At 40.4% G+C, this 16,246-nt stretch overlaps 1 protein-coding gene across 5 annotated transcripts in view; it reads left to right on the plus strand.

Moving 5' to 3' along the window:
* The window catches only part of kdm4c (lysine demethylase 4C), a 353,632-nt gene that overhangs the window by 71,457 nt on the left and 265,929 nt on the right, over nucleotides 1-16,246 (plus strand). For all 5 annotated transcript variants that reach the window (XM_033017965.1, XM_033017969.1, XM_033017967.1 and 2 more), the window contains exons 7-8: nucleotides 1,544-1,647; nucleotides 4,426-4,563. In XM_033017965.1, coding sequence (XP_032873856.1) covers nucleotides 1,544-1,647; nucleotides 4,426-4,563 — 242 coding nt within the window. The remainder of the gene's footprint in view (nucleotides 1-1,543; nucleotides 1,648-4,425; nucleotides 4,564-16,246) is intronic.

Below are 16,246 nucleotides of genomic sequence, written 5' to 3' on the forward strand. Positions count from 1 at the left end.
TGCATTAGTCGAAACAGGGCGGACCACGTGAAGGTTGCAATCTTCCACCCCCCCTGTTGATCCCAACGTCACTCCTGTGGTTCAAGCATGCCATGCGTGACAGAGTACACAATGAACTCAAGCGGATGGTCTCCCTGGGTGTCATTGCTGAAGTTACTGACCCATCTGACTGGGTTTCCACCATGGTGGTTGCGATGGAAAAAAAAAAAAAAGAAATACGGAGGAAATCCGTATATCTGCATAAACCCAGGGATCTCAACACAGCTATCATGCCCGCACTATGCTATGCGAACGGTAGAGGAAGTTGCCGCTCAAATAGGCAACGCATCACTGTTCTCCGTTCTGGATGCCAAAAGTTCATTTTGCCAGATTCTGCTGGACCCAGACTTGTCCAACTTTACTACATTCGGCACCCCCTTCGGCCGTTACAAATTCCTGAGAATGCCCTTTGGCATCAACTCTGCCAGCGAGATTTTCCAGCACACGATGGAACAACTGTTTGCGGTGTATCCATGCAACATTATTGTTGATGACATTCTCGTCTACGGGCGCGACTTGGCTGAGCATGACTCTAATCTGAAGAAAGTGCTGGACCGTGCCAAAGACATCCAGCTCAAACTCAATCCCCTGAAGTTCAAATTTCGGGTCCCGGAAGTTACCCACATCGTACATGTTTTCACAAGTGATGGTCTCTGACCAGACCCATCGAAGATCGCTGCTACCAACGAAATGTCAGCTCCTACTGACGTTACGACTCTATAAAGGTTCCTTGGAATGGTCAACTACCTGGGGAAATTTATTCCCCTCAGCGGTATATCTGCCCCTCTGCGGGAACTGACAAACAAAGACACTGCATAAATGCTCACAAAATTAGTAGTAATCGTTGTTGTCCTAAGTATGGCATTTCATAATTTTAGATTGTACTACATTGAGAGCACTATTCAAAATCATCTGTTTTTTTATGGTGGATATGATGCATTGTGTTTCTGTTGATAGTCAGAACATTTATCCCAAGGTAGAAATGTCAAAGACTAGTGGGTCTAGCTTTAAGGTCAGAGGGGGAATGCTTAAAGGAGTTGCCTGGGCCAAGTTTTTTTAATACACATTGGAACGCCCAGCCAAGATAGGGGCGTGTCAGAGGCTTTTGGAAAGGCCCAAATTTGATAGGATTGGAGGGATATCGATCACGTGCGGGCAGAGGAGATTAGTTTAATTTGACATGTTTACATGGACATTGTGGGCCGAATAACCTGTTCCTGTGTTGTATTTTTTTAATGTTCTTTGTTGTATCGGAGTCATAAGTTAGAACATGATCATTCCAAGTGAGGTAACAGCGGAAAATGTTAAATGAATTGCTCTAAATATGAGCTAAAACAGAGTAAAGCAATATGGTTTGTCAAAATGTCTATAATTGATGTAACTTTTTTGTGTTGCCTTTCATAATATCCTTGGCAGCACATACCTTTTCAGTGTGAAGGATTACTCATGCTACTGTTTAATTTATTGGAATACATACAATTAATTGGTAAAATATTTGTTACAGGTTTCTTTCCAAGTAGTTCCCAAGGGTGTGATGCTTTCCTACGTCACAAGATGACCCTTATATCACCATCGATATTAAAGAAGTATGGGATTCCTTTTAACAAGGTATTAAAATAAATATATATTTGTGTAGATAGTAGAAACAATTTATCTTTTTGTGAGAGATGTTATGTTTATTTCTACCTCCGTTATCTTGGAAATAGTTAAACAGTGAATTCTAATTTGCTCTCTGTGAAAATGAGCTACCGTTTCTTAATAAGAATCATTTAATAAATAACTCGTACCCATGAGTCCAGTGGGAAATGTTTTTGATTTGTGTTAAATTAAGGATTTTGACAAAGGCAATTTAAAATTTGGCTTAAAAGGCTTTTGCTTGAGCATTATATTTTAACATGGGCACGTGGATATGCAACGAATGGAGGGATATGGATCATGAAAATTTCTGTTCAAACTAAAAATATTTCACAAAAAAGATGTACCGCAGTGTTTTGATCATCAACTTACACATCCCCTCAAAAAAAAGTGTTTGCACCACTGACATATTTTACATAAATAAAAATTACTGCAATCTGTATTTCAAAGATATTTATCATATCAGCTGAATTATGTTTCTTGCTTTGAGTTGAAAGTCCTAACTCCAGAGATTTTGTGCATTAAATCTTGAGTGATTCTTCAGTCCAGCACCGAACGAATGCCATTCGGTCTGATGCGTTGTTGAAAGTAATCGCCAATCTGCTCTCCTGAATGGATATTAAAGACATCGTTACAGCTTGTTGAAGACAATTATGAAAGTTAACCCCAATGTCGTGAACAGTTTTTATCACTTTTTTAAAAAAGTCATAGTCATATGGCATGGAAATAGACCCTTTGGTCCAACTTGTCCATGCCGGACAAGATGCCCCGTCTAAGATTGTCTCACTTAATAGTGTTTAACCCATATTCCTGTAAACGTTCTCATCCATGCACCTGAGCTTGTGTCTTCAAAATGCTGTATTATACCGGCCTCAAACCTTATCAGTTACTTCACCGCAGCAATGTAAACCATTAACCTGGCCATTACCACGTGGTTTCTTGTTGCGCAAAATTAAGAAAAAATGGCAGTATTTCCTACATTATAACAGTGACCTCACCTGAAATATCTACCCAAAGTGCTTTTTGGTTGTAAAAGAGTCTATGAAAAAGCAAGCATTTTTCTCCTCAAGTCATGGATATTTTAGAACCAGCATGGACCTGTTAGTCTCATTGGTCAGTTTTGCTGGATACACCATGCATTAGAAGTACTATTCAAAATGGACTTTGCTGCAAGTGGAATAATTTGTTGAATTATTTTCTCCTTCTAATATTGAGACAGATTATTGGACAGTCCTTTGATAACAACAGCCCATTTCCATTTTGCTCATTTTGTTCCTCCTCCGCTATATGCTGAAGTCAGCATTCTTTTTCTAATAAAAGTATACAAATTTTAAAAATAATATTCATATTCTGTGTTCTTGTAAGTAAAATTGGCCAATTACTCATAGTTTTGTCTTCTCTTTAGATGCTCATTAATTATTTCCCGTTATCCCAGAATAGCATTTGAAAACCATAAACATACCAATGCTTGTATATCAAAGCATCGTTTTGTCTCCCTGGTACCCCACAGCTCCATTCTTGCTTTCCCTCCCCCCAGTTGCAACAGGGACAGAGTCTCCCTAGTCCTCACCTTTCACCCCATCAGTCATCACATGCAGCACCTAATCCCCCGACATTTTTGCCACCTCCAACGGGATCCCACCACTAGTCACATCTTCCCATCTCCACTCCTCTCCGCTTTCCGCAGACACCGTTCCCTCTGCAACTCCCTGGTTAACTCATCCTTTCCCATCCAAACCATCCCCTCCCTAGGTATATTCCCCTGAAACCGCAAGAGATGCAACACCTGTCCATATACCTCCTCCCTCGACTATGTCCAGGGACCCCGACGGTCCTTTCAGGTGAGGCAGGTTCACTTGCATCTCCTCCAACCTCATCTACTGTATCTGCTGTTCCAGGTGTGGACTCCTATATATCGGCGAGACCAAGCACAGACTGGGCGATCGTTTCGCTCAACACCTTTGCTCAGTCCGCCTTGGCCGAGGTGATCTCCCGGTTGCCAAACATTTTAACTCCTCTCCCCATTCCCACATTGATCTTTCTGTCCTAGGCCTCCTCCATTGTCAGAGTGAGGCCAAATCACATTGGAGGAACAGTACCTTATTTTTCGCTTGGGCAGCTTACAACCCAGTGGTATGAATATTGATTTATCTAACTTCAAGTAACCCTTGCAACCCCTCTCTTCCTCTGTCCCTCCACCCACCCTAGTCATCGTACTAGTTACGCTGTCATCCTGCTGAGTTTCACTGTTTGTATCACATGTTATCACCTTCCCCATAGCCAATAATGGACCATTGTCAGCTCCACCTTTCCTTGATCATCATTATATTTTGCATATCTTTCATTCATTTGTTATATGTTCCTTCTATATCTTCTTTTTCCCTCTCCCCTGACTCAGTTGAAAGAAGGGTGTGGTCCTGAAACATCACCAATTCCTTTACTCCAGAGATGCTGCCTGACCCACTGAGTTACTCCATCTTTTTTCGTCTTATCATTCTGTAACATCTGGTTGTCGTTGAAATATCTCAAAATCAGTATGGGAGTGCAAATTTCCAGAGATGTTGCACTGCATATATATAACAAAATTTGTCAATGTGACAATACATTTCTAGTTTTTTTCAAATTTAAATTATTTTGTTTTCCTCTTGTATCTTCTGAATTGACCATCAGTATTGGAAGTATATTATAACTCCTAAAATGTAATGTCATGGTTATCCAGATTTAAGGTATAATGTGCTTATTTATGTGTAGGTAACACAAGAAGCAGGACAATTCATGATCACTTTTCCCTATGGTTACCATGCTGGCTTCAATCATGGATTCAACTGTGCCGAGTCAACAAACTTTGCTACCATTAGATGGGTGGATTATGGAAAAATTGCTAAACAAGTAAGTGACAGCAAAGAATGAAAGTATAGTATGCATTTTTTTAATATTTCAAAGTAACTGGGGTGGGTATGACACCCTGTTCTCCATATTAACCAGGTTCATTATTCTATAATAGCTTGTGATGAGAAAAAATAGTTTATATGAAAGATATACATCCTAACTTTAACCTTTGTTTCACTCTTTTAAACCCTCTGTTACTAAATGAGTGGGAGACCCAGGTTCGATCCTGACTGTGTGTGCTGTCTGTGTGGTGTTTGCATGTTCTCCTTCTGTGCGGGTTTCGTCTGGGTGCTCTGATTTCCACCCACATCACAAAGATGTGCGGGTTTGTAGTTAATGGCCTCTGTAAAATTGCCCCTAATGTTTAGGCAGTGGATGAGAGCGTGGGATAATATAGAACTAGTGTGAGGGGACGATTGATGGTCATAATGGTCTCAGACCAGCACATTGGATGTAATTGCTGTTTATGCAACACACTTTCAATTTTATTTAAGGTGTCACAGCATTATACTAAACTTTCCACCAAATCAGGTAAGTTGAATTGGTAAATGGGAACTGGAATCAGGTGAGCGGAAAAGGAATGTGTGAACCGTGTTTCTCGTGCATGGAAGGGAGTGTCAGAATAAGGCACTAGCAAGTGGAAAGGGCGCATGGGTGCTCAGGCCCCAGTGATTGGGAAGGAAGAACAGTAAACATTACCTGGTGAGGCAGATGCTGAAACATTGAGATTTCAAATCTTCAGATAGTGGATTATTGGACTTTGTACTTTCAGTTGGTACAGTTCAGTTTAGTTAATTGTCACGTGTACCGAGGTACAGTGAAAAACTTTTGGTGCGCGCTAACCAGACAATGCATGATTACAATAGATCCATTTACAATGTATGGATACGTGATAAGGGAATAACGTGTAGTGAAAGGTAACGCCAGCAAAGCCCGATCAAGGATAGTGTGAGGGTCCCCAAGGAGGTAGTTAGATTGGGCAGAATAGACATAGATGAACCAGGTTGGTTTGTAGCAATCCATTACTTTCAAGATTTATCATTTTATGATGGGATTTAAATGCCCCTGTTTCTCTGGCAGGTTTTAGAATACTGGATCAATAATCTAGGCCTCTTGGATACAGCAACTTAATCATCACACTAGGTTTAGGATTGGGGTTTCTTTGATGGTGGCAAAGTGATATTAATGTAAGAATAAAATATGTGTAATCTTTGTACACAGAACATGGAGACGAGTTTTATTTTCGTTTCCATTTGATTAAATTTGCTTTTATAAAGTGATGAAGATAAGGAGCCCAGAATAGGAAATGACTGCACTGCCAGATGCAGCTCACGGTAAAGCATATCAGTAAATGACAAAAAACAAAAGCATAAATGTATGGTCATGTATGTTGAATTTTAAATTCAATTAATTCTCTACCATTGAGAGGGATTTGTATCCCCGGCTGTAGTGGGAAAAGTAATTGAGTTGGAAACCAGAGCATTGTACATGGATATACCATGTATATGTTATGTATTTACAACATGCAAGCATCGATGAGTTAATACTATTTGGTGATGAGGGGATGAAAAGATAAATTAGTGATTCAGAGGTAATTTTAAAAGTTGCTAAGTGAGATTTGTTGGAATTGTTTCTGCATACAGAATATTATACCCAATATAAAGCAGAACAAGTAAACCATTCCGCATTAAAAAAAAGACACACAGTGCTGGAGTAACCCAGCGGGTCAGGAAGCATCTCTGGAGAATACGAATAGGTGACATTTTGGTCCGGGACCCATTTTTCGGAATGATTGTGGTGGTGGGGGGTGGGGAAAGCTGGAAGAGAGGGGCAGGATAAAGCTTGGCAAGTAATAGGTGGATACAGATGCGGTGGTTTTGATAGACAGAGGTGAAAAGACAAGGTGTGAGACAAAAGGATTGAAGAGTTGTAAATTGTGAAGCTAAACTAGTAGCTAAAAGACCTGTATTTTCACCTTTGACTTCAGAAATAAAGCGATTAGATATTTAAAACAAGTTCCAACTGCACCTAAAGCAATTATTTTCTAACTCGAAAGTAAAAATTGCTTTCCATACATCTTTGTGTAATTTATTTTTGGTTCGATGGATAATTGTATCTGTCACTACTGCTGTATTGATTTTACTGTCATTTTGAGGCTTTCTGCATTAAGGCTATTCGATATTATCATCATTCAGACTTTATTTTATTGTGGAAAAAGTGCCAACACAGAAGATGTTAGCACAAAGTCTATTTCAGATTTCATATAACTCTTTTAAACAAATACTATATATGGTAGAATTTGCTGTCACTTGTAGGTATTAGTATTGGTTTATTATTATCAAGCGTTCTGAGATACAATGAAAAAAATTGTTTTGTGCGCTATCCAGGCAGATCATATTACACATGACTACATCGGTAGTGCAAAATAAAAAATAAACAGAAAATAAAATAGAATAAAGGCTGCAGTGAGGTAGATTGGAAGACTGGGAATTCATCTGGCTTATGAGAGGTCTGTTCAAGAGTCTCATAACAGTGAGGAAGAAGCTTTTAGAGTCATCGAGTCATATAGGGTAGGAACAGGCCCGTCAGCCAAACTTGCCCACAATGACCAACTAGTCCCACCTGCCTGCGTTTGGCTCATATCCCTCTAAAAATATCCTATCCATGTACCTGTCTAAATGTTTCTTAAACATTGTGATAATAACTGCCTCATTTACCTCTGGGCAGCTCGTTCTATACACCCACCAAGCTTTGTGTGAAAAGGTTACCTCTTGGGTTCCTATCATCTTTCCCTCCTCACCTTAAATCTATGTCCTCTGGTTCCTGATTCCCCTACTCTGGACAAGAGATACTTTACCGAATCTATATCTGTTCTTGGATCTGGTGGTTCAAACTTTCAAGCTTTTGTCTCTTCTGTCCAGCATAAGAGGAGAGAAGAGAGATTGATCGGGATGTGAGTGATACTTGACTATGTTAGCTGCTCTCCCAAGGCAGCGTAAAGTGTAGATGGAGTTGCTGGTTTGCGTGATGGTGATGGATGAAGCTTTGTTCAGAACTCTGTAATTTATTGCGGTGTTGAGCAGAGCAATTGCTGTTAAAGCTGTGATGCATCTAGATGGGATGCATTAGTTTAGTTTAGAGATACAGCATGGAAACAGGCTCTCCATCCCACTGGGTCAGCTCCGACCAGTGATCCCCACATATTAACACAACGCACACTAGGGACAATGTTTACATTTACCAAGCTAATTGAGGTGTGGGAGGAAACTGAAGATCTTGGAGAAAACCCACGCAAAGAGAACATTCACGGGGAGAATGTACAAACTCCGTGCAGACAAAGATGCACTCTGTGCATTTGTGAAAATTGGTAAGAGTCATTGGAGACATGCTGAATTCCTATAGCCTTCTGAGGAAGTCGAGGCTTTGTTTGCTTTTAGGCTATAGGCAAGTTGAATTGGCCATGATCCTGTATGTTGAATTTCTGTGGGATTTTTCAACTGGAAGTTCCCATTAGCCAATTAACGTAGTACATTATGTACAAATCATCTAACATCTATGTTGAAAACCAGTAAGATTGAAGAGTTGTTAAATGGCAACAAAATTCAAACTGAGAAGGGTCAATTGGATTACTTTAATTACCTGAGAAATTGTCTGGCAGTAATGTTGCTTTTCATGCCATTAAAGGGGTAATTGTACTGGAATGATCAAGTCATAACTTGTTCCAATGTACTAATTAGGAGATTAGAGGAATCTACATTTTGTGGGATAACATTCTTAGATCTCTGAAGACATCACAAGGCACCCAGACAGAATTCTGTGAAAAAATGGAGAAACATCCAGCTGTGGCCAAATAATGCAGGTCCTGCTAAGGTAATATTTGGAGTTGAGAAAGAAGGTCTTCAATCTACTGCACTAAGTTTTAGCATTCTCAATTATTATCTTAACTTGATAATTTAACATTAAAATTGAGTAGAGGTTATTTTTACTTGTTTCTGAGAAGAACTGAGTAAATTGGGATCAATTACTCTTAAGGGCAATTAATTACTCTTAGGTTTTTGTAAAGTATTGCCCAAGCTGTTTAATTGGCATACGAATAAACAGCTAAGAAGTACATCCTGTTGTTGACAGTGCCCTGAAGATAGCACACCCTATTGGGGGCTACAACATGAGCTGCAACAACTGTCCCTTTCTGTATTAACTACTATCTGCAATTCTTTGTTTCAACTACATACAATGATAATACCTTGCTCGGTTATAACGGACAATCGGCAATAATGGACATCATTCCTCCCCTCCCCACTCCCATGGTCCGTTATAACAAAGGTTTTACGGTATGGCTAGATGGTTCTTGTGGAGAAGAGGGACTGCTTATGGTTCAATGTTATTAATGTAGGATAATAAAGAGCTTTATCAGTGGGATGGATGCAGTCTGAACCAGGTTGACTGGTGTCCCATTCGAAAGGATTAATAAGTGGCATAGTCTTTAAACTAATAAGACTAAGGAGTAAGCCATTTAGAACGGAGACAAGGAAACACTTTTTCTCACAGTGAGCCTGTGGAATTATCTGCCTCAGAGGGCGGTGGAGGCAGGTTCTCTGGATGCTTTCAAGAGAGAGCTAGATAGGGCTCTTAAAAATAGCGAAGTCAGGGGATATGGGGAGAAGGCAGGAATGGGGTACTGATTGGGGATGATCAGCCATGATCACATTGAATGGCGGTGCTGGCTCGAAGGGCCAAATGGCCTGCTCCTGCACCTATTGTCTATTGTCTAATAAATCTGAAATAAACTAATAAATGTGAAAAGAGATACTAAATAATTATTGGAATGGTAAACACTGGTAAAATATGCAAGTAAAAATCAACTAAATTGTCCATACACCATTGTAGATAATAAAACAGGGGGAATTGAATACAGTAGTAGATTTTGTGGGTATACTGCTGTATACTTACCACTGGAAATTAAATATTGTACCAGAATGCAATGTCTGTTTGTGGTGCTTCATGGTGTTTACTTCAAATGTTGCAATTTAGGAAGTCAAACCAGGGCAGGATCTTCACAGGGAACGGTGGGGTCTGGGAGAGTGTTGTCGAGCAGGGGGAACTAGGAGTACAAGTACATAGTTTTCTGAAAAGTGGTGTTGCTTTTAGATAGGGTGGTGAAGAAGGCTTTTAGCCCATTGGCCTTCATCAGTCAGGGAATTAAGTATAGAAGCTGGGATATTATGTTACAGGCATACAAGACACTGATGAGGCTGTGGTTGGAATATTGTTACCAGCTTTGGTTGCCCTATTTTAGGAAGGATGTCATTAAGCTGGAAAAAGTGCAGAAAAGATTTACAAGGATTTTGCAAGGATTTGAGGGCCTGAACCATACAGAGAGGATGGGTAAGCTAGGACTTTACTCCTTGTAGCTCAAGAGATTATGGGAGGATCTTAAAGATGCATATAAAATCTCGAGGGGAACAGATAGGGTAAATGCACGGTCTTTTTTATCAGGATAGGAGAATCAAGAACTAGAAAGGAAAAGATTTAATTGGAACCTAGGGGGCAACCTCACACAGAGAATGGTAAGTAGGAAAGATTTAGAGGGATGTGGGCCAACCACAAGTAGATGGGACCATCTTAGATGGGGGCATCTGGGTCAGCATAGACTAGATGGGCTGCAGGGCCTGTTTTCTTGTTCTATGGCTCTGCTATATTTAGTAAAGGTAAAGAAGATAAATGAGGAGATGATTAGCTGTACCTATTAGAGATAATGTAATGGTAGCATAGTGGTAGCACAGCCAAAGGCAAGATAGACTTCATTAGGATCAATGTAGAAGTGATAATAAGGTGGTCCATGTTTACCAAATAACGATGGAAGAAAATGAGCAGAAAATTAGGTGGACAAGTAAAAGATACAAAGGATGCAAAGAAAGAGACAACCCCCTGAGGGGGGTTGGCCAGAAGTATTGTGTAAACTAGGTATGTTACAAAACTTACCTTCAGCGGCGCTGTAATTCTGCCACTGGCCGTGTGCGCGATTTTGGCGCGTTTGAGGGAGGAGGGGGGGGGGGTTAAAACGGGGTTTTTTCCCGACCTGGTCCTGAATTATATTTGTTGGAGTGCAAGATTTTGCTAAAGAATCGTTCCTACGGCCGTTCTGTGTGTTTTAAAAAAAAATTCACCCGACAAGTTAAAGCAGCTTCTGAAGCCGTCAATGCCGACAACTGGGATGGATTTTATGGAGGACCAGGTAAAAGAAAGTAGTTTATTTTTATGTATAAAAGTGTTTCTTAAGATGTATTTAATTCACAATTTAAGTTGCAAAACGGTGATTTCCCCCCCCCCGAAGAACCGGCAGTGTATTTGTTGCAGATATGGGGGTATAAATTCACCGCAGCCTGAACGTTCCAAATGGTCCCGTTCCAGAAAATTCCACTCGCAAGCTGATTTATGGCCATTAATTTACAGGTATTAAACATTAAATTCCTTCCATTTGGCCTATAAACCCATGACAATGAGATTTAAAAATTATATTATATTCTGAATTCTTGTGTGAATGTTATTTGGACACTTAGGCTATTTAAAAATGTTAATCTATTCTTAAGAAATGGATAGATGTTTAGATCTAGTAATTGAATTTTGTAATTAGCTACAATTAGGTAACTAACTAATTATATGCTTTAATTTCAAGTCATCTAAGTAAGATTGTTTCATATTTGTTTCAGAATGCTTCAATCTATAATAACTGAAAATTTCTTTCAGTTCTCTTAAATTTTAAGAAAGTTATCGGCCTTTAAATGTTCTCGATCACAGCTTTTGTGTTAATGAAAAAGCAATAGGGAACAAGATGCCAATTTCCGAGTATGAAAATATGAAAGTGAATTAGGTGTCAAATTAAACTTCTTTTTATGCTTTATCTGATGGGATAAATTAAAGACTTGATTTTTAAAATCTCAAATATTTGTAACATTGCTATGTAAAGTGGCCATAATTGGCCAGAAGAGTTGCACATGTTGGATGAGGAAATGACATAAAGTTGGCAGATAATTAATGTTGATTTCAAGGGGGGTGAAATATAAGTGTGAAGAAGTCTTGTTGAAGTTCTAAAGAGTATTTTTTTGATGCCACAGTTGAGTAGTATATAACATTTTGGATTGCTTTATGTCAATGTGCCTAATATTAAGGAGAAACAAGAGATACAGATGCAATTCTGGTGCAAAAATATTATCATAAATCAAATAGCATCTGACCCCTCACCCCGTTTGCATCCTTGGTTCTTGGTTTCCTGGTCCTCCAAAATATTCCAAATGGAATTTAAACTGGAGGTGGTACCCACTCTCTTCACCTTCCCATTTTGGTTCCAATTGCGCTTCGATAGCAAGAACTTATTTCCCCCGGTAGAGAGGATATTATTCAAAGTAAACAAGTTTAAATTAATTGCTAGGATTAGAGGGGAGCTGAGAACACTTTTTTTTCAAATGTAGACTGTGGTGGTGGTCTTGAATTCACTTCCTAAAAGTGTAGTCAATGCTGAAACCGTTATCGCAGTTTGAAATACAGTAACATACTGTAAACATACTAGATCATGTATGGCCCAGAGCCAGATTATCCTCAGGCTGCACTGTAAATGTATATAATTGGATCCTAGCAATAGTGTATGTTTTTAATAATACTTTATTGCCACATGTACCCAGGTGCAATGAAATTGCTTTGCATGCTATCCAGAAAAATCGTGCTATAGATAAGCACAATCATTGATAAGTACAAAAGAGCAACAAATGTAGTGTAATAGTATATTTCACCGAGGCAGTACACATAGAGTCACCACGTTTTCGGTCAACAAAGTTCATGGTCTCAAGAGTGCAATCTTATCTTAGCCTTAAAGGCCCATTGTCCTGGTGGCACCGATCCGCACCTCTGTTTGCCGCCATCTTAAAACTTGCCCTTGTCCAACGTCATCTACTCCCTTCACAAAGCTCACTGGTTCCCGGTCTTTGGGTCCGAGCAGGAGACGAGCCTCGGACGACTCTAGGCAGGTTCATGGTTCCGTGGTGGATGAGCCAGACCTGTTGTCGAGGTATGGTTGCAGTTCGCCGGCAGCTTCTGGCACCATGTAGCTCGACAGGAGTTTCAGAGCGCTTACAATATTTTGTAGTTAATAGATGGGAAGTGAACTTGGGGTAGGGTGGATGGAGGGGTAGGAGGGGTGGCAGGGAAACCACAATATTAATATTATAGAGAAGCACTAACATATTCCAGTGAAACTCTATTTTGCTGAAAAACCATGGAAAAACTGCAACTGAGAGACCTTGAATGAATAAAAGCATACAAAAAAAATTATGGTAAGAAAAAAAAAAAAATGGTCTGATTACATGACAACAGAGCGATTCATGACAAGAGAGAATACAATAAGATTGGGAGGGGGAAAAAGCTATTAGGAATGCAGAGGAAACATGAAATTAAATTATCAAGAAACAAAAGATTGGTAAGATATCCTGTAGATGCATGGAGACAAATGATGGGTTAGGGATGGGGCATTTATTTGACAAATGCATTTCAACATGGGTAAGTATTGCATTTTGACAAATTTAAGCAAGGTCCCATCTGTCTTAGAAAAATGAAATTCTAAAGAGGCTACAGAAGCAAAGTAAATTGGAAACAAATACACAAATCCCTGAAGAAAGCAATGTAAGTTATAAGAACAAGGATTTATTTCTGGGTACCGAATTGGAAAGCAGTGACACTTCTAAAGTTAACAAGCTCATATCAAACTCTCGTAAAGTATTTTTCTTGTTTTGATCACCACATTATTAAAATAATATGAAGCTAGTAGAGGGAATAAGAAAATAGAGTACGAGAATAATGATACATTGGGTAGTTTCTTGTGAAAGGATTAGGGTGACCTGAGAGGCAGCAGAAGGATAATTTCTGTCTGGCGAAGAAATAAATAAAGGCCATCAATATCAGGTCACTGTAATTAGATGAAAAAAATCAGAGAACATTTCTATTCCTTGAGGATGAGGAAGCAGAACTCTCTGCATTTAGGGAGAGGCTAGATGAGTGTAAGAGGGAGCAAAGAATAAAGGAATATTCTAATTATTAGATGTGGAAGGATTGGAGGAAACTAGTATGACACCTGTTATGGGAATAGCACCATCTGTGGTGCAGTACCAATGATGCAACACCCATGAGGCAGTAGCCAAGATGGATCCTGAATAAAGATGGCTGAACCCAAGGCACGAGTGTAAAGCCTCTGTTAATTAGTTGTGAAGCTGTAATGGAGCAGTTTACAGTAAGGAAACACAATTTAAAACATTGTGTCAGATCGGGGCCTGTTTCAGGATTCGTCGAGAGTTTTGATTGGGTGCACGCGACGGTGGACGACATTTGTGAGTGAGTTCTACCGAGAGACGATTGTGTGGCCTACATTGTTTCCATCGATAGAGGGGTGGGTTTGTCAGTAAAATGGTGCAGCTAAAGCCCCCTAGGCAAATGATTTTTGAGGCAAGGGACCTGCCAATGGAGTGGAGACAATGGAGGGAGGATTTTGAGCTCTATGTTGATTTGAGCATGGCAGGGAAGGATGACAAGACAATGAGGAAACTGCTCATGTACCTAGTTGGACCGCAAGGGAGAGAGCTCTACCAAATCATAAAACCGCTGGAGACACGGAAGCCGGAGGGCAAAGTACAAGAAGTTACGCAAGAGCAGGCTCTCGATGCTTTTGAACAGCATTGTCAACCCGTGAGGAACGAGACCATCGACGGGTATAGATTCTTTATGAAGGAGCCAAGATAGAGGGGAGACTTTTGATTTGTTTTTAATAGAATTGAAGCTCTTGGCAGCACATTGCAGTTTCAGAGAGTTGAAGGATTCACTGATATGTGATAGATTAATATGCGGCATAAGAGATAACATGCTGCGGGAGAGACTTCTCCGAGAAACCTCACTTAGAAAAGTGTGTGAAGGCATGCCAGGCTTCGGTGCTTGCCAAGGCCAGAGTTGATGTCCTGTTAGGTGACCAACGACAAGATGTCTGTGCAGTGAGACAAGAGGGGAAAAGATACCAGCTACCATACAGTGCAAATACTGCGGATACAAACATGAGAGGAAGAAGGAGAAATGTCCGGCATATGGCCGGGTGTGTTTCAAATGCCATAAGAAAGATAATTTCACATCACAATGCACGGAAAAGCATATGCAACAGAAGAACCAGAAGAAAGAAAAGAAAGGGAAAAAACTTGTGCATGCAGTGGAGGAAGTGGAGAGTTCCAGTGATAAGTATGATGACAGTCAAGAGGATGATGAAATTCACACAATGGAACTGCAACCAGAAGCAGTAAAAGCAGAGAGTGTGCACAGTGTTGAGGAGACTCAATCCCCAAAGAAAATCTTTGCGACCATGATGCTAAAAGGGAAGGAAGTAAAATTCCAGGTGGACAGTGGAGCCACATGTAACATAATTCCCAAGATGTATGCAAAGGATGTGGATGAAACCAAGCAAGTATTGTCCATGTACAACAATACGACAGTGGAGCATCTTGGCAAAAGCAAGGTGAGACTAGTGAACCCAAAGAATGGAATATAAAGTAGAGTTTGTAGTCCTGGAGGAAGACTGCAATCCAATCCTGGGAAGCAGGGCAGCCCAGCAGATCGGGCTCATCTCAGTGTGTAAAGAGAACATAATGACATTGAATGGCAGAGAAATCCCTCTGAGCAAGGATGGCTGAGTAAGCTGATGTGTTTGAAGGGACAGGTAAATTCGAGGGCAAGTACCATCTGCAGGTAGATGACAGCATAACACCGGTGATCCATCCACCACAAAGAGTCCCTGTAGCCTTACGGAGTAAGCTGTAAGAGGAGTTAGGCAGACTAACAGAAGCGGAAATATTTGCCCCCGTAGAGACCCACATTCCATGGGTATCCAGCCTTGTGTGTGCAGAAAAGCCCAATGCAAAGTTGAGTGTGTTTAGACTCGAGGGATCTGAACAAGGGGTTTAAAAGAAGTCATTACCCAATGACGACGATTGAAGATGTCCTCACAGACCTGAATGATGCCAAGTTCTTTAGCACGTTTAACGTTAAGAATGGGTTTTGGCATGTGGAACTGGATGATGAGAGTTCACAGCTTAAGACATTTAACACACCATTTGGCAGATATAGATGGAGACGCATGCCATTTGGTCTGTCCACGGCCCCTGAAGAGTTCCAGCGACGAAAGAACCAAGTACTGGAGGGTCTGGAAGGTGTGAGGTCTGTTGCTGACGACATCCTAGTGTATGGGAAATAAAAAACTGCAGAGGAAGCAGAAAGAGACCATGACAGGAAGGTCAGAGCTCTGATAGAGAGATGTTGTGACATAAACCTGAAGCTGAACGTAGAGAAGGCAAAGCTGAAGGTGAAGGAAGTCACTTTCATAGGCAATAGAGTCCCTGCTGCAGGACTGAAACCAGATCCAGGGAAGGTAGAAGCAGTGCTACAGATGCCTAACCCAACGGATGTCCAAGGAGTTCAGCGATTTATTGGGTTTGTTAACTACTTGAACAAATTCCTTCCTGGACTAAGCGACCTATGTGAACTGCTACGCAAGCTGACACAGAAGGATGTAGTTTGGAGGTGGGCAGAGGTGCATGACAGGGCAGTGATGGAAATAAAGAAACTAGTAACTGCAGAGCCAGTACTCAAATACTATGATCCA

This window comes from Amblyraja radiata, chromosome 3 (assembly GCF_010909765.2).
Source record: "Amblyraja radiata isolate CabotCenter1 chromosome 3, sAmbRad1.1.pri, whole genome shotgun sequence".
NCBI lineage: Eukaryota > Metazoa > Chordata > Chondrichthyes > Rajiformes > Rajidae > Amblyraja > Amblyraja radiata.